Source organism: Muscardinus avellanarius, assembly GCF_963383645.1.
Source record: "Muscardinus avellanarius genome assembly, chromosome: 7".
Classification (NCBI taxonomy): domain Eukaryota; kingdom Metazoa; phylum Chordata; class Mammalia; order Rodentia; family Gliridae; genus Muscardinus; species Muscardinus avellanarius.
The window spans coordinates 112877746-112901604 of NC_137793.1; the positions used below are offsets into that span (position 1 = coordinate 112877746).

A 23859-nucleotide genomic window follows, 5' to 3' on the forward strand; every position below is an offset into this window, starting at 1 on the left:
TTTCCAAATAAAAATAAACAGGGCTGGGCCCCAGTACCACACCCACAAAGCAGCACTGGTTTTCCTTGCTAGCATAGTTTTCTTATATGCATTCGGTAGGAAATGGCTTTCTGGATCTGATACATACCAGGAAAGCGAGTGTGAGCTGCTAAGGGCATCGGTGCCACAGCACAGAGATTCCAGATAAAATCACTGCAGCTGCAGCTGGGGTGCCAAAGCTCATTCACTGGCTTTGTGCAGCCCAAAGCCTTTTATAACCACTCATGAGAGTCAAATAAACAGTGACTACAGAGTAGAAGACTTAAGTTCCTTTGAGCCACTTGTGTATTTCTAAAAACACTTCAAAATGTATTGGCTTAGAACTTGATTGTCCTAAGTAGAGGGACCCGTGGAGTGCCAGCTATCTAAAAGACCCATAAAATGATTAGGTACCTTCTGTTAAGTCTTCAGTTTTTGCTCCCAGAATATTAGCAGCAATATTCACCATATTTAGAATGGCATCTAAAACAAAATCCAATCAGAAAAAAACACCAATATTCCCATGTATTCTCATATAAATATCAGATTGTCAAAAAAAAAAAAACTACAATGACCCTTTTGCCTTAATTTTTTAACTAATTACTTTTTTATATTCAGGAGAAATTCTAAATTAAAATGTACTTTTGTTGTAAAGCCTCTCCAAATCTTTTACTAAAATGCTTCTTCAGCATATTAGAAAACTGAAGTGATTATAATCAACATACAGAAAACATGATGAACAAAATCCATTTTTGAAATTCAAAATTCACTTTTCTTTGAAAAAGTTCTACAGTTTAAAACAATAGCAAAAAGTTTAAAGAAACAAAAGCTTTTCCTTCAATGTGTGATTATCACAGGTAAAAATAAACTGGGGTGATTATCCAAATAAAAGCAGAAAACTTATATTCAGCTATTAACATATAACACCTATTGAAACATGGGTAAATTCCAAACTGATACTATACTGCACAGAACCAAATTCTTTGAGAACTTAAAAATTCAATGGCCAAAAAACATGTTTTTTGGATTATAAAAAACAGGTTTTTCTGTGATTTGGATGTAGATGGAGCAGGTTACTTAAAAAATCAAATCTTAAAATTCCGAGTGTTACAGGTAGAACTATCTGCATATTTATCATTCTTTTTCCAGAAAGGAGATTTGGACAATGAATAAAAGCTGTATAAGTTGATGTATTTATCGATGAGGACCACAAAATGACGAACGCCATTAAGAGCTAGTGGTGACCCAGGGATGGTGCTGCACGCTTGCAATCCCGGCACTTGGGAAGCTGAGATAGCAGGATCCCAAGTTCTCAGCAAGCCTTGGCAACTTTGTGAGACCTTTTTCCAAAGAAAATATAAAAGAGGTCTGGAGGTATAGCTTGGAGGTAGAAGGCCCCGGGGTTCCCTCCCCAGGATGACAAAAAAGAAAAAGAAAAACAAAGCTATTGCTGGGAACAGGGCAGCTTCCTTGATGCCATTTCAAGGGAAATTAACTTCTACCCCAATCTAATCTTTGAAATTCTACTAGAAGTTAAATCTTCAGTATAATTTCTATTAAAATACTAAGATTTGGCAGGGCTATATACTAGTCCTCATAAATTATTTCCTTTCCTAGAAGACATTCATAGGGTTTTCATCACACTTTCAGTGAAATATGAGATAGAAATGTATGAAATGATGTAAGAGAAGAAAACTAGGATATCAGGAGGCTGGGAAAGCCTAGGTACTGTCAGGTGGACCTGATTTTATAATCACCTAGTATACGCTGACATAAAAGTAGCAGAACTTAAGACTGTCACAAAGGTGACAGCTACACACACGGTAGTCGTGTACCTGTGATACTATAATCTGAAAGACAACAAAGTAGTGGTACTTTGGTTCCAATCATGATTACAACACAAAAGCTTGCTTTTGTCATTTTAAGTGTTTAAATAACATTTCTAAATGTCTTGCCCTTTAGCACAAAGAAGTAGCCCTGGCTCTTGCATAGGCTAGAGAGCCAATGACAGGAGGGAAACCCCTACTTCCTGATGAACCTCCTTTAATGCCAATCAGTTCATGCTGCCAGATGAAATCCTTTACTGACACTGTTACCTACGTTAGCCACAGCTAGGACTGCTTTGCAGAAACCACATTTTGGAATCAATTGTCTATATTCTCTTGTGTTTCAAAGTAAGACCTTAGCTCAGATTTCAAATTCTAGGGCATTTCTAACTAAGGAATTTAATAAAGAAACACAGGAATTAATATGAACAAAGAAATGAGCTTGGAGTACTGGGTGAGTCTAAACTTTAATGTCAGCTCTATAGTAAAGAGGATTCCCACTATCTGCCCTCTGCAGCACCATCTATCATATTTCAGAGAACCAATGGGTAACTAATTCTGGCAAACTTCTACTTTCTCAACTCATCTAACCTAAAGGACTAATTTCCCTATGTTCACAGAATACTGCCCAGCATATGTATTTTTTTAAATTTTGAGAGAAAGCAGCATTGTGAATATTCTGACCATCCTCAACTTAGAGCCAAATGCATGGAAGTTTATCATCATGATATCTGGACACTAAAAAGCCTTTAGAAGGGCTAACAAAACAACTTCCAATAGTCTGTGAAACTGGTTAACCACCCCACATTTCTCTTGGAATAGTCAACTCCTTTGGGCAAACTATTCATCCCATCTCAATCTTTAGGAATAAAATACTGCTAGGACCACACATCTCAACATCATCACTCAGTCTCATGCCTAGTATGCTGAGGGTGAAGAGCTTATACCTATGTTAATACAACACATCAATTTTCTTGTGTGTACTCCTTCTAAAGCAGGGGAGGGGAGAGAGAGAAGAGGAGAGGGAGAAGGAAGAGAGAAAGGGAGGGGAGGGGGAGAGAAAAAGAGAATGAATGAGAGAATGTTTCTTCCACGGGGGAAAAACTCCATGTGTCTTAAATATGTAAGTTAAGCAGATACGACCATTTTAGCAAAATGCAGACCACATATCTAAGAGTAAAGGCAGACTTGCAAGAGTGTCAAAGACAACCATGCGGCAATCCACTCAGCAAAGAGCAAGGAAGCAAAGCAGCTTGGAGACTTCAACGTTTGGGTTCAAGGACGTAAACAAGCGTCAGGCGGGGAAGAGCCGCAGAGCTGCACGTGCTCAAAGCAAAGAATGCTTGATCTACGCACTTCTCGTCAGCAGCTAAATAAATCGCATGTCAAGACTGTCTAAATACAGGGCGTGTGCTCTCTGGCATCTCCTCAGGAGCGATGCACTGCTGACACACATGTTCTGTATGTAGAAAAGTTGAGCAGCTCTAATCCCAAAATTCAAAATCCCAAACAATGTAAAATCTCAAATTTCTTGAGCACTGAACATAATGCCACAGGTGAAAAAATCCCTAAGTGACTTCAAGTGACAGATGAGTCAGTCACAACACAGACACACTGAAAATACCGTAGACAATTACCTTCCGGATGTGTGCATGAGGTGTATGGGAAACAAATTTTGTGCTTAGTGTTGGGTACCAACCCCAAGATATCACCTTACATATATGCAAGCACTCCACAATCAACACTTCTGGCCCCTTGCATTTGAGATTAAGAGACACTCAGCCTCTTGTACACTATACAGTAAAAGAAAAAAGGAATTTCTACAAAGATAAAGCCACAGAATCCTATTTTGTAGACACCAGGTACATAATAAATACAAGGGAAAATAGGTTCAAAATAGGCCCACTTCGAGCTAATATGGAAATATTACATTTAGACCAATTCCAGTGTCAGAGACCAGCTCTCTGGCTCAAGTCCAGTCTCCTATTTATTCCTTAAAGTTACACCACCCTGAAAGCTATAACTAAGTCAGGATCACAGTTCCAAATTCTTTAGAAAAGACTACAAAGACACAGATATACAAGGTAGCAAGTTTTATGTAAACAGTCTTAGTACTCAAGTGTCCACGTCTCTTATTGTGAAACCTGAAGAGTTAGAAGAGCTTGAATCCCCACTGTTGATGCGAAGCCTCGTCCTGCGGCTTCCCATTGGCCTCGTCTTACTATTTAACTTTTTTGATACCTGTTACTGGAAGCTAAATGGACATCCCTTCCAGACACCCAAAAGGGAACAAAAGTATTCCAAGAAACACCTCTTCAAAGAGAAAAATACAAAAAGTGGCATTTAAACCTGAGTGTGCATCTAATTAGTTAAAATAACGTACAGGGCAAAGAGGAGAGAGAAGTGACCACAAATTTAGAAGTGTTCTTCGCTGACATATAGTTAGGCTTTAATGGCACTCAAAAATCAATTGAATAGAAAGGAAAGTAAAACTCAAATACCAGCATATTTTTGGGATGGGACCCAAGTTTACCTCAGAGAGGTGATTAATGACTAATCATTAAGGTAAGTGGTAAGGCACTGAATCTAAGGCATCCTCGTTTTTCTGATAACTACCACAAGCTAAAGGTCTTTTAGTTTGGTGCTATTTTTAAAATCCCCTTTTAAAATACTTTTATTGGTGCAGTATAGTCTCACGTCATAATGGGGTTCTTAAGAACAGTGACACGCACGCAGCCCTTGGCGGGCTCCCCCGCTCCCCTCTTCCCCATACAGGATAGAGAGACTGACACTGATACTCTATGGAAGCGACTCCTTCGCTGATCTTCCCCTCCCTTTCCCTAGGCCACCTCTCCCTGGCTCCACTGAGGTTTCCCCTCCTTATCTGAAGACCCTCTGGTGTTCTGATTACTCCCTAGCTTGTGCTAGGAGAGAAAACACATGACCCTCCATTTTTGGTGACTGGTTAATCTCACTTAACATAATGTTTTCCAGGTCCATACATTTTCCTGAAAATGACATTCTGTTCTTCTTTATTGCCGAGCATAATTCCATTGTGTATAGCCCATAATTTTATAATCCATTCATCTGCTGATTCATTTCATAACTGGGTACTGTGAATTATTCTGCTATAAACATGGATATGCATACATTACCATAATTTTCTGATTTTAGTCCCTTTAGAAAGATACCTAGAAGCAGTAGAGCTGGATCATATGGTGGATCCATTCCCAGTTTTCTGAGGACTCTCCACAATGATCTTCATAGGGTCTGCACTAATTTACAATCCCACTATCAGTGTAGAAGATTCCTATTCCCCTCATCCTCACCAGCATTTATTGTTGTTTGACTTCTTGACGACTGCCATTCTGATTGGGGCTAGACAGAATCTCAGCGTAGTTTTTTTTTTTTTCTCCCTGTGGTACTAGGGATTGAACCTAGGGAAATTCTATCTCTGAGCTACACCCCCAGCCCTATATATTTTTTCTTTATTCTCTACTTTGAAACAAGGTCTCACTGAGTTGCCTAGGGCCTCACTAAGTAGCTGAGGCTGGCCGCGAGCCAAACCGCGACCCTGTCTCAGCCTCCCAAGTGCTGGGATTATAAGCCTGTGCCGGGCTTCTCAGAGTACGCTCGATCTGCATCTCCCTGGTTGCTAATGATGTTGAACTCTTTTTCATGTATTTACTGGCCACTGGTATATCTTCTTTTGTGAACTGTCCAGTTCAGTTGCCCATTTCTTGAATGAGTTAATTTGCTTTTCAGCATTGAGTCTTCTAAGTACTTAGTATATTCTAGCTATTAGTCCTCACTCAGAGGGATAACTGGCAAATATCTTCTCCCATTCTGTAGACGCTTTAAACTCTTGATGGTTTCAGCTTAGTGCTACTTTCTGATCATATTAAAAACTATTTCTCAGAACTATGTCAGCATCATTAAGCTACACCAGTGGCAGAATAATGACTGACAAATATAAGAATATAAAAGCAATATTAAACATATGGATAGGTAATATAGCATCATTTTAACTCATAAAAACTATATTATTTAGCAGTGAATAAAGCATCTATTTTATAATATCAGGTAGCTATCTAGGGATCCTATTTAAAATCAGTTGCTAATATCTAAAGAGCCAGAAGGCTAGCAATAAAGTAAAATGAAGCATACTGAGGAAATATGAATCAAAGTATTACATGAAGAGAGTCTCCTCATCCTGCAGGTATTTTTAACATTATTCTTCCTGTCCCTATGCAAACTCCACTGAAGCCCACAATCCTTTTATAGAGAGAAGAGTGATAGATGCAAGGAAAAAAGATGAAAAGGAAGACAAACGACTCTTAACTCCATGACACGGCTATGCAAAATATCTACTCAAGCACATGTACCGGGTTTAGTATTTTAAAAAGTTTGAAAGTCATGGTCATACTGAGACTGGTATCCAAGTCATTCAGTTCACTAACAAGTAAAAAATTTAAGCAGCTAATTTTCTATTTTACTAAGATTTATTTTTACTAAATTCAGTTATTGATCTCTAAACAGAAAGAAACTCTTTTTAGTTTTATATTCAAGAATAGCCAACAACAACATTAACATATATTTACCGACATTCAAACAGCAGAATATGCCAGTCGGTCCAGTACCATCCGTAGCTAGCCTATGACAAGGTTCACAGACTACTTTGGCATAACAACAAACACTAGGTATCTTATTCATTTCCTTAGTTTCTAAGAGAACATTACTATTACTGTTATTTGTATTCATTTTTAATATGGGTAGGAAGAGCCTTTACATTTTGTAATTAATTAGGAAACTAACCATATCCACAGATTAACACGTCTTCATTCACTGATGCACTACCTCTTTAATAGTTTTCTCAAAATAAATTTATAACTGTTTTCACTAAAAAAATTTACCCCAAAGTAAGTACTCAGAGTAGAACACCTTCATTATGCTTGAATTTTCCTATCTCCTCTTTCAACTATCCTTCCTATTTTATTTCCTTAGAAATACTTCCCAAAAAGTAGTCATTTTTTAATTTCAATTCAAAGTTCAGCACTGGGAGTAGAAGCATCCTAAACTATACCAGAATAAAATGATCTATGTCAGAATTAAAAGTTTAGAGACACTTTTTATAGGGGGAATAGAAATCCCAAAAGTACTCACTTGTAGCCGAACCGAGGAGATTTTTTGAAGATTTATCTTCCACAGTACTATAGTCCAATGGATAATCTGTTTAAAGAGAAAAAGAATTAGTTCTGGGGTTTTTTTTGTGTGTGTTTGGGGGTGCTAGGGATTGAACCCAGGGCTTTACACACGCTAGGCAAGTGCTTTACCCCTGAGGCATATACCCAGCCATTAAGCTCACATTATATCTGTCTGTTAAAGGCTACTGACATTTTAAACATTTTATAATAAATATCAAAAGTACATCTAAAACATGTTCACAAAAAGAAAACAATACTCAGAAGCCATTTAACAAATGAGATAAAGAAAAATAATTGTAATGCTTACCAAAGTTTCATGTCATTTATAAGACTTACTCAAGCTTTCAATATAATTTCCTAATCCTTTGTCAATGCCTCAATTTTTTTTAATAAACAAATCATAAATTTTTAGACCACTGGAGCTATGGCTTAAAGCATCCTAAAATGAAGATTTGATAAAGCAGAAATGGAAGGGCCATAAAACCCTAACCCTTCAGGCAAAGGCTCTGGCTTTGTTTGCCCTGAGACTGAGGGAAACTAAAGGAATAATGCGCATTCTACGTGCCTCGTGAGTTTAAGCGCTCTTGGGCCGGCCACAGGGATATAATACTGATTTACAGCCTACTCGTTCTGGAAGGAAGCTCTAGTTACAAATAATTGACTGACAGACTTAAGACACAAACAATTTACAAAGAAATCACATCAGAAAACAGGATGTTTTAGAAACTGGCTATTACAGTTAAAAACAATAAAACTAAAGCAACAACAGTCACTGATTTAAAAAAGAAAACAAAAACTCCCAGTAGTTACCTATTTAAATGCACTCACCATAGTCCTCATCAAACAGTTCTTGACGCTCCAGTTGATACTGGGAGTCAGCGATTTCTTCATATTCCTCAACCATGCTGGTGCCAAACACCCTAATGATGGAAATCCCATCAGAGACATTTGTTTACAAAAGCAGTTATTACAACACATGCCAAATGCCAACTCTGGCAATCTGCTAGCTTTTGAATTCCAAAATAAACACTGGATGTGGTGGCGCATGCTTTTAATCCCAGTACTTGGGAAGCTGAGACAGGAGGATCGCAGGTTCAAGGACAGTCTCGGCAACTTAGTGGAGCCCTCTGCAACTAAGTGAGACCATTTCAAAATGAAGAATAAAAAGCGGGTGGGGTGGAGTTGAGGTAGAATGCCCCTGGGTTCAATCCCTAGTACCAAAACAAAAAAGAATTCTAAAGCAATGGTTATTTCTCAGATTTTAGTCATCAACTATCTATGTTATCTATATAGTTGTGTACAAATATTTTAGGCATTTAGAAATATAATCACCAACTTCTTTTGTATGTCTGAAATGTTTCCATATGTTATCATTACAGCAAAATAGTAAGCAAGCTAAATCAAACATAAAATTAAAAAAATATATTTTATTTTGGTGGTACTGGGGTTCATGGAAACTCTTCTACCCCCGGGCTACACTCCCAGGCCTATTTTCTTATATTTTTATTTGGAAACAGGCTTCGAACCTGCGCAATCCTCCTGCCTCCGCCTCCCAAGTGCGGGGATTACAAGCCTGCGCCATCACGCCTGGCTAAACATATAATTTTTAAAACACAGGATATTTTGACATTTTTTCAAAACATATCCAATAGAAAAAAATAAAGGCTAATATTTCTATATTAACTTCACATAAGAGAAAGTTAATTCTTCATCTCAAGTATATTAAGATGCTTATGTATCACTTATAAGAACAGCATATATATTTTGTTCTACATTACCTTATAAGGCTTAATGGACAAAAGTGCTCTGATCCAAAATGTGATATGAGCTCCACCTAAAAAATAAAAGTACATGAAATGGGAAACCAGCACAGCGCCTATAAAATTAACAATAAACTCAAGGGTTTTTTTCATATGGCATTTCTAAAAATAAAGTCCTAATCCCCCACAAATCAGTACTTCTAAAGGCTTTTTAAAAAATGCATTAACACGCCATGCCTTGTTATTCAATATCACAAAAGAGAAGGTTGCTAACCTTTATGTACTTGATGAACATCTGAAGCAAGAGGAAGGAAAAGAAAAGAAATCAGTTCCAAAGTCTGGATAACATGCTGTAAGCAACTGCAAGCATCTGTGAATCATACTGTATAATTAAAGCATGGAAAGCAATGTACTATAATGGATAACATTGTAGTACTCAGTTCTTTGCAGAAATCAAAGCAATAATTTAAAAATTTAAAATTTACCATGATGATTCAAAAGTATACTCTAAATAACTAATAAAATAAAGTTAAATAATCTAAAATTCACTGCTGCTATTTTATATGAAATCATTCTAAAACCAAATAATACTCAAAACCAGTGTCTTACATTACTTTCAATGTTATAGCTATGTAGCATGTATATATCCACAGATGAATTTATATATTGATACATATGTGGATGTACATTTTTAGATATTGTATGTTTATTAAAGATTAACTATTAGTATATTATGTTACTTATATTTGTTTCAGGGAAAGAATTTGGTATTGTTATTTCCAGTATAATATACATACGTGAAAAGGTTGTTAATTCACAATTTACTTTTAAAATGTAAGTTACAAAAAATAACTTGTAGATGTGGATTAGTTCGTTTAGGATAAGAAAAACTCAGGTAGACATATGTGAATTAGAGTAAGTGTATGTTGCCATAGATTTATTTGTACCAGAAAGGCTTTTAATAAGAAATCATCAAAATGCTCTGTAGTCTCCTACCATAAAAGGAACAAGGAAGGGAGTTTTACATGGCATTGTTATGCCATTTTTAACGAAGGAGATGGTATAAAGATCCTCAGAACTATTTATAACATTTTTACTTACAAAATGAAATACAATTCTATTACTTGGTAAATGATTTAAACATTTTCCCTCCTCAGTGTAGAATGTGTGTTCTACAAAGTCATGAAATAATCAGTTCAATATCATCATAAAAGGAACTGAAGTTGTTCCTTCATTTTTCTAAACATTATTAACTAAACTTAGCAACTATATTTTCAAAATAAAACTTAGGACATTTATACTGAAACTATGAATACTACAAGTTTACCCATTTATAGAAGCAAATTTAATACAAGCTTTAAAGAGAGCAAAATCCCAGAAGACAAAATTAAGAAGCTCTAAGTTCTTGGTTTAAAGAACAGGAATGAGAACTGCTGCCATTCCAAAGGGCCCTATTATTATTATTATTGTTGTTGTTGTTGTTATTATTATTACTATTTTATGGGGGTTTTTTTGCGGGTCTGGGGATGGAACCTGGGGGCATTCGACGTCCGAGCTACACCCCCTGCCCTAGTTTTATTCTTTACTTTGAAAAAGGGTCTCACTAAGTTGCGGAGGGCCTCACTAAGTAGCTGAGGCTGTCCATGAACCATGATCCTCCAATCTCGGCCTCCCGAATGCTGGGATTACAAACGCGTGCCACTATGCCAGGCTCCAAAGGGCCCTATTATTAACACAGTGGTACACCTTAAGGTGTGGCCATTGTTTTAAAAGAAAAGGGCCAGGAGAGAAAGAACTAGAAAGTTCCCTGTTTTCCTAAGTGCACCCATGAATGATGATTCCATTTCCACGTGAAATGCTGGTGGAGAAAGCAGTGGCAACGCTGACAGCGTTAGAGCTGTCAAATTCTTCATCTGAAGCTGGTGTTGGCACAGAGTGCCTCACATGAATACACCAAAGAGGAAAGGCCACAGCAATGTCAGTGACTAGATATAAAATGGAAATGACCTGAGAATCGTATTCTAGTAGGAGATGGTTAAGACTCCTGTGATGGCAGTGACTGGAGTTTCAAAGGAGAGAAATACAGTGCCATCAACATGACAATCAGAGAGATGCAAACCAAAACTATAATGAAATTTCACCTAACTCCAACTAGAATGGCAATCATTCAAAACACAAACAACAACAGATGCTGGTGAGGATGTGGAGAAGTGGGAACTCTAAAACACTGTGGTGAGATTGCAAATCAGTGCAACCACTTTGGAAAACACAATGGAGGATCCTCAAAAGAATGGGAATGAACTTACCATATGATCCAGCAATACCACTTCTGGGTATCTACCCAAAAGAATGGACACCAAACCACCAAACTAATGCATGGTATCTATGTTCACAGCTGCACAATTCACCACAGCCAAACTATGGAACCAGCCAAGATATCCATCAACAAATGAATGGATCACAAAAATATGGGATATGTACACAGTGGAATCTTACTCAGCCATAAAGAAAAACATAATTATATCATTTAAAAGGGAAGAGATGGAACTGGAGGACATTATACTAAGTGAGATTAGTCAGTCACAAAAAAATAAGAAACTGGATGCTCTCCCTAATATGCTGAAGCTAGGGAGAAAACGGGTCATAGGAGGAACGCTAGATGAAGAAGGAGATGAGCAAGCAAATAAGGCGACCTGACTGAGGGAGGAGGTGCGAGGGGGAAGGGGAAATTCTCTAGTGCACGTGATGTTCTTTAACAAACACATCAATGTCAATCACTAAGCCAAAATGAGGAGGAGGGAGGGGGAGAGAATGGGGCGGGAATTGGGTAAGGGCTAATTGGGTGATATGTGCATATATGTCTCCACCATCTTGCTTTTGTATCCCATTAAGATGTATGACTCCAATGTACCAATAAAAATTTTTAAAAAGATGGCATTTTACAAAAAGAACAAAAAATTAAGAGCTACAATTTGAAATTTTATCAGAGCCACAAATAAAGTTGGCCTAGGTTTCCAGTAATATGAAGGAGATGTAGTAATATTAGCCTAATAAAATATCCAAGTAAGAACGATTTTATTAAGTGGTATATTGCAATAAATTCCCTCTTTACTTTTCTGATTTCTAAATGGGTAAAATAAAGTATAAATATAAAGTATAATTTTATTATAGAACATAGTTTTATATGAGTAAGCATTACCTTCACGTATTTTGCATACATCTGTTCATCTAAAGGGAAACTCTGGACATTTCGCTCGTCTCTACCATGGAAAGTACCCAGTTTAATCCATTTATTTGTGGGATATCTAGAAAACATAAAAATAAATATATCCTGTACATTTTTTCCTCTCAGGGTGAACATACTGACTTAGTGTAGTTTAAATATAACAGAACTTTGAATTAAATAAATTTTTTCCAAATGAATTGACAGGTTCCTCCTTACTGTAAAAGGATAACAAAAACAACCACCACCACCCATACTGTGGACAAGAGAAAGGACCCCAAGTACTAGACAAAAGCAGAACACAGCCTGTCTTAAGTGTGCGGGCTCCTGCAGGCTTCCAACAGAAAGGAACCAGGGGATTATCTTGACAAAAGCAGCTATGACTCCTCACACATTTGGAAGTGTGTGATGCAGGGAGGCGTAAATACAAGAACTGACAGGAAGCAAATGAGAGGGGGGAAAACCCTTTACCCTTGGATTTGAATTTCATATATCTTACACAGCTGATTACCTCAAAAGGAAATTTAAATTAAAAAGTCAAAACCTATTTTTTTGTTCACACTTAACTCAAAATAATGCGCTTTCTCTGCTCACATTTAAAAAGAATACAGTTTGTCAGAGTGGAAATGTCCATCTGACGTGTAAGGGCACTGCAGTTTGGAGAACAAGAAGTGACATGAGCAAAGCCAGGAAGGAAATCGTAGATGGAATTCTCAACGGCTTTGAGCAGGGCTTTCAAATCTGTACATGCACAATGCTGAGTCTGAGTGAGGGAAGAAACACCATGGGAAACGCTTGATGAGCAACGACAGAAGAATACGTAAATAATACAGTATCCTGCGTGGCACTGGAATGGACTTAGAGAAAGCTTAAAAGAGGAAAGCTTCTCAGATCTAAAAGTCAAAGGTAAATGTATTTTCAAACATGCATTGAAAAGACAAAGTAATATATTAAAATGCTAATAACAGTTATCTTTGGTTGTTAGGAATAGTTCTGTTACAAAGTCCTTATGTTTATTTCTTTCATAATCATGCAAAAAAAAAAAATGTTTTAGCTGGGCCTAATGGCTCATGCTTACAATCCTAGCTACTTGGAGGCTGAGGCAGGAGGATCAAAAGTTTGAGGCCAGCCTGGGCAACATAGTGAAATCCTATGAAAGAAAGAAATAAAAGGGACAGGGATACAGCCCAGTGGCAGCTGCTTGCCCAAAATGTGCAAGGCTCTGGATTCAACCCCAGCACCACAAAATGGGGCTGGGGAGAGTGGCTTAATTAAAACTGTATTTTCCAAAAAAGAGCCTTCAAAATATAAAATAAACATTTGTACTTTCTAATAACTCTAAAAGAAATGGTTGTAAGCAACAGAACATAATGATAACAAGTAAAGACTTTGAAGTCACAAAGTGCGAGGTCCGAGTCTTGGGTTTCCCAACTAACAAGTCATATGACCCGGGCATGCTACTGACCCTGTCTCCTCGCCTTATAAGGGAGTAAGATCATCGGGCTGTGATGTTTTAAGCATTATTATGAGCCCATGAAAAAAATATGATTTACAAGAGCCTATAACACAACTATTACAACTGATATTAAAAAATAAAATGATTAAAGTCAAATGAGTGGCCCTTTTAAAGATCCAACACTGACCCTACAGAACCAGCTTGAGAATTTACCTGTCACTGATAGAAACCAGGAAGTCTTTAGGAGTAGAAGAAAATAGTTCGTAATTTGCAATATCAAACTGCTTCACTTGAATTGGTTCACAAAGTTCAATAACAAACCTTCAAAAAACACACAAGACAATTATTTACACCAGTCAAAATACTAGCTCATATGACAAGATTAGACATTCATTAAGAGGTTTTTTTTAAATAATGTAATTAAAGAGAATTTATAAAAACAAACTATTAATTTCTTCCCTATGATATTGTTAAGAAAAGATTTTTTAAAATGTCAAAGCACATTCTTGTAAAAGGAATGCCTTTACTAAAAATAGCCAGTGATGGTAAACTAACTAGATGATAATCATATATATTTTCTGGGTTTTTTTTGTTTTTTTTTTTTTGCAGTATTAGGGATTGAACCCAGGGACATTCATTCTACCTCCAAGCTACATCCCCAGCCCTATTTTTAAATCTTTATTTGGAAACAGGGTCTCACTAATTTGCTGAGAGCCTCACTTAAGTAGCTGAGGCTGGCCGCAAACCTGCAATTCTCCTGTCTTAGCCTCCCAAGTACTGGGATTACAAGTGTGCACTACCATGCCTGGTTCTGAGAATATTTTAATGAAATTGACACGGTGCATTAAGTTAGGTTGGAAATCTTAATCTAGAACTTATATATCCTTTTTTTTTGAGTGTGGTGCTTGGGATGGAACCCAGGAGCATTCTACCTCCAAGCTATACCTCCAGCCTTCTTTTTTCTTTTCTTTCTTTTTTTTTTTTTTTTGGTCTGTGGTCCTGGAGATGGAAACTAGGAGCTTTCTAGCACCGGGCTACACTCCCAGACCTATTAGATACTTTATTTGGAAACAGGGTCTCAATAAGTTGCTGAGAGCCTCACTAAGTAGCTGAGGCTGGCTTCGAACCTGTGCGATCCTCCTGCTGCCTCAGCCTCCCAAGTGCTGGGATTATAAGTGTGCGCCACCATGCCTGGGTCCAGCCTTATTTTTTATTCTTTATTTTGAAACAGGGTCTCACTGAGTTGCAAAGTAGCACTGTAATCTTCCTGTCTCAGCCTCTCAAATGCTGGGATTACAAGTGTGTTCTTGGCTTTTATATATTGTTTATACATGTTTTCACATATAAATTAAATGCATATATATTTTCATACTCTCAAATCATTCACTTGTTATTTTTCTCAAAAGAATAAAACTCTAAAAACACATATTTCAGAAGCTACTGTAAGCAGTCTATCTGTTGCTCAATTAGGGGTTGGGAAATCTAGAGTGACGTGTACCAGGTTGCCTCTAGGTGTCAACTACTCTTTAGCTATCCTTTAGCTACTCAATATTCAACACAGTACTTGACATTCTAGCCAGAGCAATAAGGCAAGAGAATTAAAGAGATACAAACAAGAAAAGAAGTAAATTTATTTCTATTTGCAGAGAACACAGTCTTATACTTAAAAGACCCAAAGAATTCAACCAGAAGATTTCTAGAGTTGATAAACAAATTTGGCAAAGTAGCCAGATAAACAACCAACTTAAATAGAACTTCAAAACTTAACAGTTAAAAAAAAAAAAATTAACACCAGGCGTGGTGGCACACGCTTGTAATCCCCGCACTTGGGAGGCGGAGACAAGAGGATCGCGCAGGTTCAAAGCCAGCCGCACGTGCTGGTTTAGGAGACCCTGTTTCCAAATAAAAATGTGAAAATAGGTCTGGGAGTGTAGCCCAGAGGTAGAAGGGCTTCCAGGAACCCCAGTACCACAAAAATAAATAAATAAATAAATAAATAAATAAATAAATAAATAAATAAAACAAAATAAAATAGGGATGGGGGTTTATCTCAGAAATAGAATATCCCTGGGTTTGACCTCCAGCACCACCAAAAAATAAAATAAAATTAAAAGATATAGAGAGAGATAGTATTGTCACTGACTACAGAGGCTTCCAGCAAAACCAACAAAATAATACTTTAGATTTTAGATTATTTCCTCCAATTCCATTTATAGAACAAATTTCCTAAAGAAACAGATTTCCTATATGCCCTTCTCTCCTTCATATTCTACAACTAACCACCAGTTGTCAGGATCATCAGCTATAAAGGTCTTTCAGCTATAGTTCTCTCTCTTCTAGATCCAAACTACCAAGGCCTTAGTTAAAGCCCCTCCTTCCCACCTGGCTATTGTCAACAGACTCCTAACTGGTTTCTCTGCTTTCAATTGCATCCTTCTGTAGAACATCCTTTGAGGGCAAACCCTTAAACGCCAATGAGACTGTCACTTAAAACAAATGCTACCTTTCATGGTTTTAAGATAAAGTTCAAAAACTGTTAAATTGGGTGTGCACAGCCTTAGATGGTCTGGTCATAGCTAAGGCTCCAACCTCATCTTCTGCACTGCTCTCAATGTCTACCTTTACTCTTTTCCTGCCTAAGCGCCTTTCCATGCTCCTGTTACAGCACAAAGCAGTGACTGCCTCGTCTGCCACTTCTGCTGGGGAACGAGCCTTCCAGGTGGCCTCTGCAGCTCACGTCTCCTCTCCTTCTGTAGCACCTCAGCACTGCTTCTTCTGTCGCTTCTTAACTGTAACAAGCCTGCCACTGTCTGCTTTTGTGTCCCTCCTTAAGAGGAAAGGTATTTTGTCCTCAGTTTCACATAGTACCAGCACTAATCAGTCATAACACGTTTTAAATTATTTGAATAAAGCAATCTAATCTAACATAAAAGCTGAACTTAAAAATGTACTTTAAAAAAATTTTGTATTTCTTACCAAATTTTAGTGCTGCAAGGATTCAACATATAAAGGTCCATATTCTCTATAAGAATAGCTGATGTGCTCTATTTAGAAAAAAGGAAAGGGAATACATTACATAAGAAAAAATAATAAATATTTCAACTCTAAAGTGTTCTAGAGTTTCTATACTTTTACATTTAAAAATATACCAAAGACTGAAACAACACTCATTTGAGAATAAAAGCAAAAACGTGACTAAAATTTATTAGTTAGGCTATAGCATTAAATTATAACAACCCATTTAAAATTAAATGCCTATTACTATAAGAGAAAAACAATTTTCTATTAGCTATTTTCTTTTAAAACTTCACAAAAGTTTTAAAAGGTAAAATATAGTACATAACATACCAACTAATATAACCAAGAATTCATATAATGTCTTAAAAGGCATAATTCTGAGTTTACCAGTTAATTAGGAAAATAGTTCAAATTAAAATATAGCCTTCAGTATACTATGCCTATATATTTATATTTTTTAATTTTTATATTAAATATAAATAAATATTTATATATAAATACATATATTTTTGCAGTAATGGGGATAGAACCCAGGGGCATTCTACCTCTGAGCTACACCCTCAGCCTTACCTTTTTGTCTTTTTATTTTTTATTTTATTTATTTATTTATTTTTGGTGGTACTGGGGGTGGAACCCAGGGGTTTTTCTACCTCTGGGCTATACTCCCAAACCTATTTTTATATTTTATTTGGAAACAAGGTCTCACCAAGCTGCTGAGAGCCTCACTAAGTAGCTGAGGCTGGCTTCGAACCTGTGTGATCCTCCTGTCTCCGCCGCCCAAGCACGGGGATTACAAGCCTGTGCCACCACGCCCGGCTGTCTTTTTATTTTTGAAACAGGGTCTCACTGAGTTACGAAGGGCCTCGCTAAGTCACCGAAGCTGTCAGCGAACCGCGATCCTCTGGTCTCTGCCCCCTGAATGCTGTTGTTACAAGCGTGTGTCACCACACCTGGCTTACTTTGCCTATGTTTAATAAAGCCACTAACTTTCTATGTTTATAGAAAAGACATTTAAACATAAGTACCTTGGCTTCTGGATTAGCTGCCAAAATTTTGGCACCACATTCTACTGAGGCATAATTATTTCGATTTTTCTGGACCTTTTTTGTGGCATGTGTACCTCCATTAGAAGACGGATGCAATGAATGACCTACAGACAAACCTTATTATAAACATATATATAATGATTATGATTGAAAATACCCCCAACATAATGATCACAAATGCAACAGGCTATTCTCTAAAAAAACCAGGTTTTAATGCTTAAGACAATGTTTTAAAAAATACATAAGAAATTCAAAATACCTCATACCTCAAAAGCTTTAAAATATCCCTAGTAAATAAATTAACTATAAAATCCACATATTACTTGACTTTTTAATTCAGAAAATAAAACCTGCCCATGAGAATAAAAGCTTTTGGTATATATACTTTATTGTATTAAGGATAAATATATCTTTTTATCTGCAACCCCAATATTAAGACTTCTTAACTTTGACACTTAATGTACAAAAGCAAAAACAAAAAATAATAATCCTTTTAGTTTGCTTACATATACAGTTTGAAGCTTTCTTCTTTTTGTGTGTGTGTGTGTGTGTGTGGTACTAGGGATGGAACCCAGGGGTCTTCTACCTCTAGGCTATACTCCCAGACCTATTTTATATTTTATTTGGAAACAGGGTCTCACTGAATTGCTGAGAGCCTCACTAAGTAGCTAAGACTGGCTTCAAACTTGCAAGATCCTCCTGTCTCAGCCTCCCAGGTACTGGGATTATAAGAATGTGCCACCACACCTGGCTCAGTTTGAAGTTTTCTTTTCTTTTTTTTTTTTTAGTGGGTCTGGGATGAAACCCAGGGGCATTCTACCTCTGAGCTACACCCCTAGCCCTATTTTTATTCTTTAGTTTGAAATAGGGTCTCACTGAGTTGCAAAGGGCCTAAGTAGCTGAGGCTGTCCTCGAATTGCAATCCTCCTGTCTCAGCCTCTCAAATGCTGGGATTACAAGCATGAGCCACTATGTCCGGCTCTAGTTTGAAGTTTTCTGACTCAAAATTTTCCATGTCCCAATTTTTTCTTGTAAACAGAGATCAAAATCATTGCTCTACTTTTTTTAACCTTATTTATCCTCACTAATAACTACCAGAATAAATTTTAATGAAGATTAAGTGGTATGTAATTAGACAAATGTAAATAACATATGGTAATTAGCAGCAACTTCCTAAATTCCTCCTCTGACTGTTTTCAACTTTATTTTGACAATTAAAAAGAGGCAGCTGGGTGTGGTTACTCACACTGGTAATCCCAGTACTTGGGAGGCTGAGGCAGGAGGATCTCAGGTTAAAAGCCAGTCTCAGAAATGTAGTGAGGCTGACAGCAAATAAGTGCAACCCTGTTTCCAAATAATAAAATAAAAAGGTCTGGTGATGTAACTTGGAAGGAGAATGTCCTGGGTTTAATCCCTAGTAACACACACACACACACACACACACACACACACACACACACACACTATTTAAATCACACCTGCCTTTAAATAAAAAATAATAATAAAATAATCCCAGTGCCTCCTTACTTTTTTCTTTTTCTACTTCCATAACTTTCTTCTTCCATTCATCAAATGTTGGAATATCTTCTGGATCTTTGGGATTTGCTAGAGTTGTAGGCTCAGTTTCTCCTGGTTTTGTATAATCAGAACTCTGAAAGAAATCCAAAAAATAAAGAATTCAACTTTCAAAGAATATAGATTAATAAATAAAGTAAATACAAATGTTTGTCAAGTAAAAGACTCATTTCATAATAGTAGATATTAAAAAGGCTTTGTTTATATAAAAGTTAAGTTTTTCTTGAAAGAACGCTAACCATTTCTAAGTACCACAAGATGTATTCCATCACATTAGTGATATAAGCATGGTTGTTTAAAATACAACGCAAAATCTGTATTACATCCATAAGCAAATAATTACTCATATGAAAACTGTACAAATTAATAAACTTTGTACTTGTACTGTACCTATTTAAGCTAATATAATACACTCATCCCAGTACTTAGGGGCCCGGGACAGGAGGACGCAGGTTCAAGGACAGGCTCACCAAGTTGTGAGATTCTCATCAACCTAGCAAGACTGATTCAAAATAAAAATAAAAATAAAATAGGGCTAGGGGTATAGCTCAGAGGTAGAATGCCTCTGGGTTCAATCCCTAGCACCACAAAATAAATAAATGAACAAGTAAATAAAATAATATACTCATTAATCAAAGCAAACTAATTTTAGGTGTGGTATACTGTTTCCACAGAAGCCTTAACAAGAAGTGCCATATATATACACAAACATTTTAAGATAAATTTTAAAATAAACATAAAAAGCAAGACTTAAACTTTAAAAAAATACAGAAAAATATCTTTATGACTCAGGCTAGTAAAAGGACGTCTCAAGATGCAGAATGCATTTTTTTAAAAAAGCTGATATAACTGGCAAGATTAAAATGAGATAAGTCAAAAGACCATAAACTATAGAAAAATCATAAGACATAAAATGAGATGTATTTGCAACACATTTAGCAAAAAAAATGATTACTGCCAACTTTAAAGAATTAAAATTCTTTAAAGAATTACTGCTTAAAAATTAATGAGGGAAGAGAATATAAAAAATAAATTCAGCAAAAAGAGAATAACGATCTCAATAATAATCATGGAATGTGAGTGGAAGTCAGTTGTCATAGAAATTATACCAATCTGATAAAGTTAAAGTGTTACAGTGTGTGGATTCAATTCAATGTATACACACTAATTCTACTCCTATATGTAAATACAGTAAAAATGCTCATATGTGCCTGCAAAAATATGTTTAATAATGCTCACTGTAACATTGTTTTAATATCAGAAAAGTTAGCAAGAGCCTAGACAAACACTAATTACAGAAAGGATAAATTATGTGGAGTAGCCACCAAGGCAGAGAAAATATCATGGATGAACCTCAGGAGCCCCGGGGCAAAATGCTGCTACTCTACACTGTCTCAAAATTGGCCAAAGAGTAGTAAATGCTGGTTATGATTTTTGAAAAGCTCTAAAATAAGTGTGAAGACAACAACAAACTCAAGATACTGATTATATTTCAAGAGGAGAGGAGGATGGATTATAATCAGAGAAGGGAATACAATTTAATTTTTTCTTAAGTTGAATGAAAAGTCTGTGTAGAGAACTAACAACTAGTAAACAGCACAAGCTTATATTTGTGTATTAGGCCATGCTTCTGGAATTTCTGAAATAAATTTATTTCTTAAAGAATCAGTTCCAAACCTCCCTTTAGGAATAATTAGCAATTGGGTGTTCAAGCAATTTTCATCTTGTAGTATTTCATAGAACAAGCTAGTTTACTAAATCAAGTAAAAAAAAAAATGCAGAAAATAAAGATTAAAAAACAAGCATTAGCTGGGCGTGGTTGCACAAGCTTGTAACCCCTGCATTTAGGAGGCTGAGACAGGAGGATCATGATTTGCAGACAGCTTCAGCTACTTAATGAGGCCCTTTGCAACTCAGTGAGACCCTGTTTCAAAATAAAAAATAAAAACATAGGGCTGGGGGTGTAGCTTGGAGGTATAATACCCATGGGTTCAATCCTCAGTGCCACAAAAAAAAGCAAATACTGTTGGGCACAGTTGATGCTTGCTATGAACCTGTGATCCTCCTGTCGCAGCCTCCCACCATGCCCAGATCCACTAATTTATTTTTAAAAACTTAAATGATAAACACACCATTATAAAAATGGACCTGAGAAGCTGGGCGTGGTGGCACCTGCTCATAATCCCAGCACTTGGGAGGTGAGACTGGAGGATCATGGTTTGCAGACAGCCTCAGCTACTACTTAGTGAGGCCCTCTGCAAATCTAGTGAGACCCTATTTCAAAATAAAGAATAAAAAAATCAGGCTGGGGATGTAGCTCGGAGGTAGAATGCCCCTGGGTTCCACCCCCAACACCAAAAAAAAAAAAAAAAAAAAAAAAAACAGGACCTGAGATACTTTAAAGCCCAAATACACCCTCTGAACTACAGGCAAAATATTCATTTCTTTTTTTAGTAACAAGTAAGAAAACTTAACAATACAATCAAAACACTTTGTAGAAGCATTTTATATAATGAGGATTGGCAGAGTCTTACATATCCTGGTAACAAGGATAGCGCAAAGCTCTACCTGCCTTGAAAAGCAAACTCTTCCTACAAATTTTAACTGGGCAGTTATCCTGAAATGGATACTACATAAGAGTACTAAATATCACTCCTTATCTCTGACATTTTTCTGTGATAGCTTATTTTGGAGGTAATTAATAGTTAATTAAAACTGCGTTCATCTGACTATCAGCACAGACTCACGTCTGAGCCTCTGGGTAAGGAGAGCAGTGGCAGTCCACAGCACCTACAGGCAGGCCTGGCGGCCATGCCTCCGTTTCACACTGATACTTAGGAAGCTCCACAGGAGACACGTTCTACTATTTGTCTAGCTTTACCTATAGGTGTGATATCTGACAAGTGAACTTTATCACATACTGACTTTGTTTCACTATTAAAGAAAATTAATAGTTCTTTAAGATGCTGGGCTATGAAATGCTGACCTCCTTTTTAAGAAGTATCATCGATACCGCCTGTCCTATGCCAGCTGAATCTCCAGAGGCACAAATTCCCTGTAAACTTGTGCAAAGACGGCTGGAGAACAGAACAGTCCAAGTTATGAAGGCATGGAGGTGGACTCGGCACTCAGTGCTCAGAACTACTCTTTGATTCCACTTTGTAAGTTCAACTCTTAGTTGTTACTGCTTACCTGAGAGGAGCCCAAACTTAACAATGCACAGAACATTTAAGCAGAGCTGGGGGGAGGAAGAAATGTGCTCCCTTCCTCACTGTAAAAGTCACATTTTGAAATATAAGGGTATAGTTCTATTTTATTTCATTTCATTTTCGTGGGTCTGGGGATGGCACCCAGGGGCATTTGACCTCCGAGCTACACTCCTGCCCTATTTTATTATTCTATATTTTGAAACAGGGTCTCACTAAGTTGTGGAGGGCCTCACTAAGTAGCTGAGGCTGTCTGCAAACCACGATCCTCCTGTCTCAGCCTCCCGAGTGCTGGGATTACAAGCGTGTGCCACCACACCCAGCTTATATTTTAAATTTAAATAATTCTAGTTGAAGAGCTTAAATTTAACCTTGTATTGAGTTAACTGATGCTCTGAAGATTCTTAAATAGTCATAACTTCTATAAAATTCTCTGAGAAACTGCTTAAGTAAGGACTTGGTAGCAGAAAATCATTTCATTATATAAAACCAAAGAGTTATAGAAATACTATGCTGGCACCCAGCGCGGCGCACACCTGTAATTCCAGCTGCTTGGGTGTCTGTGGCAAAACGATTATAAGCTTGAGGCCAGCCTCAGCCTGTCTCAAAATTAAAAATTAAAAAACCCACTATATTGGAAATAGAACCGGAAATACCACTTGCTCTCAGGAAGCACAGCATGTCAGTTTCACACGTCATCAACTACTGAATCTCCCTAATTTTATGACAAACATGGTTAACAAATTACTATGAGATTAGCCACTAACAAAATGTATCATACAATAAAGTAGGAGACAGTGTGAGTCATATACCAACCTCATTTTTTAAATTATCGGAAGCATTCAATGAAGATTTCGGCTCGTTACCACCCTGTTCACTTGCTGAAACTTTTGATTCAAATTCTGATTTTGTTATCTTCCCTTTGCCATGTGAAGATGATACATTTTCTATATGCTGGCCAACAAGGCTATTTGAAACCAAAAGAATTATTCAGTAAGCAAGTTATAGCTGGATAACAAAGTTTTACACAATCCAAATTGCTATACACATTTACAGACCACAAAGAGCTCAGCTTTCTCTCAATCACACAGCAGAAATAAACCTGTAGCACAGCCCTTCACACAGGGCTCGGGGCCCCAGAGCCCTCCCAGGACTCGCAGCTGCTCACTCCACCCACCTCTCAGGGGGACTGACGAAGGAAGACTGGCCAGCTGCTGCCTCCGCGTCCAGGGCCTCCCCGCCAGCGTCACAGTCCGCTTCAGACTGCTCCGTCTCGCTTGGCTTGGCTATCGGGATAGTACCAGATTTTTCTATTTCACTAGAAGAAATAACAAAGACAATTTGATAATTAATGGGCCTAATGTAATGTAAGTTAAATATGCTGTAAGTGATTTCCAAAATATAATGTCATACGATGCAGGAAGAGCGCTTTGCAATTCTGCAGAATCTTTTAAGTTGTATAAAATCAACTGCTGACTAATCTGTTATTGTCCTTGGCTTTCAAAAAACTAATTACTAAATTTTAAA

At 37.0% G+C, this 23859-nt stretch overlaps 1 protein-coding gene across 1 annotated transcript in view; it reads right to left on the reverse strand.

Moving 5' to 3' along the window:
* Positions 1 to 23859, reverse strand: part of SUCO (SUN domain containing ossification factor) — a gene marked incomplete at both ends in the record, with an annotated part of 76746 nt that overhangs the window by 18553 nt on the left and 34334 nt on the right. The window contains 12 exons of the mRNA XM_080698782.1: positions 433 to 501; positions 7008 to 7073; positions 7877 to 7968; positions 8827 to 8882; positions 9083 to 9103; positions 12008 to 12113; positions 13701 to 13808; positions 16464 to 16531; positions 17531 to 17655; positions 19079 to 19202; positions 23149 to 23299; positions 23510 to 23650. Coding sequence (XP_080554908.1) covers positions 433 to 501; positions 7008 to 7073; positions 7877 to 7968; positions 8827 to 8882; positions 9083 to 9103; positions 12008 to 12113; positions 13701 to 13808; positions 16464 to 16531; positions 17531 to 17655; positions 19079 to 19202; positions 23149 to 23299; positions 23510 to 23650 — 1127 coding nt within the window. The remainder of the gene's footprint in view (positions 1 to 432; positions 502 to 7007; positions 7074 to 7876; positions 7969 to 8826; positions 8883 to 9082; positions 9104 to 12007; positions 12114 to 13700; positions 13809 to 16463; positions 16532 to 17530; positions 17656 to 19078; positions 19203 to 23148; positions 23300 to 23509; positions 23651 to 23859) is intronic.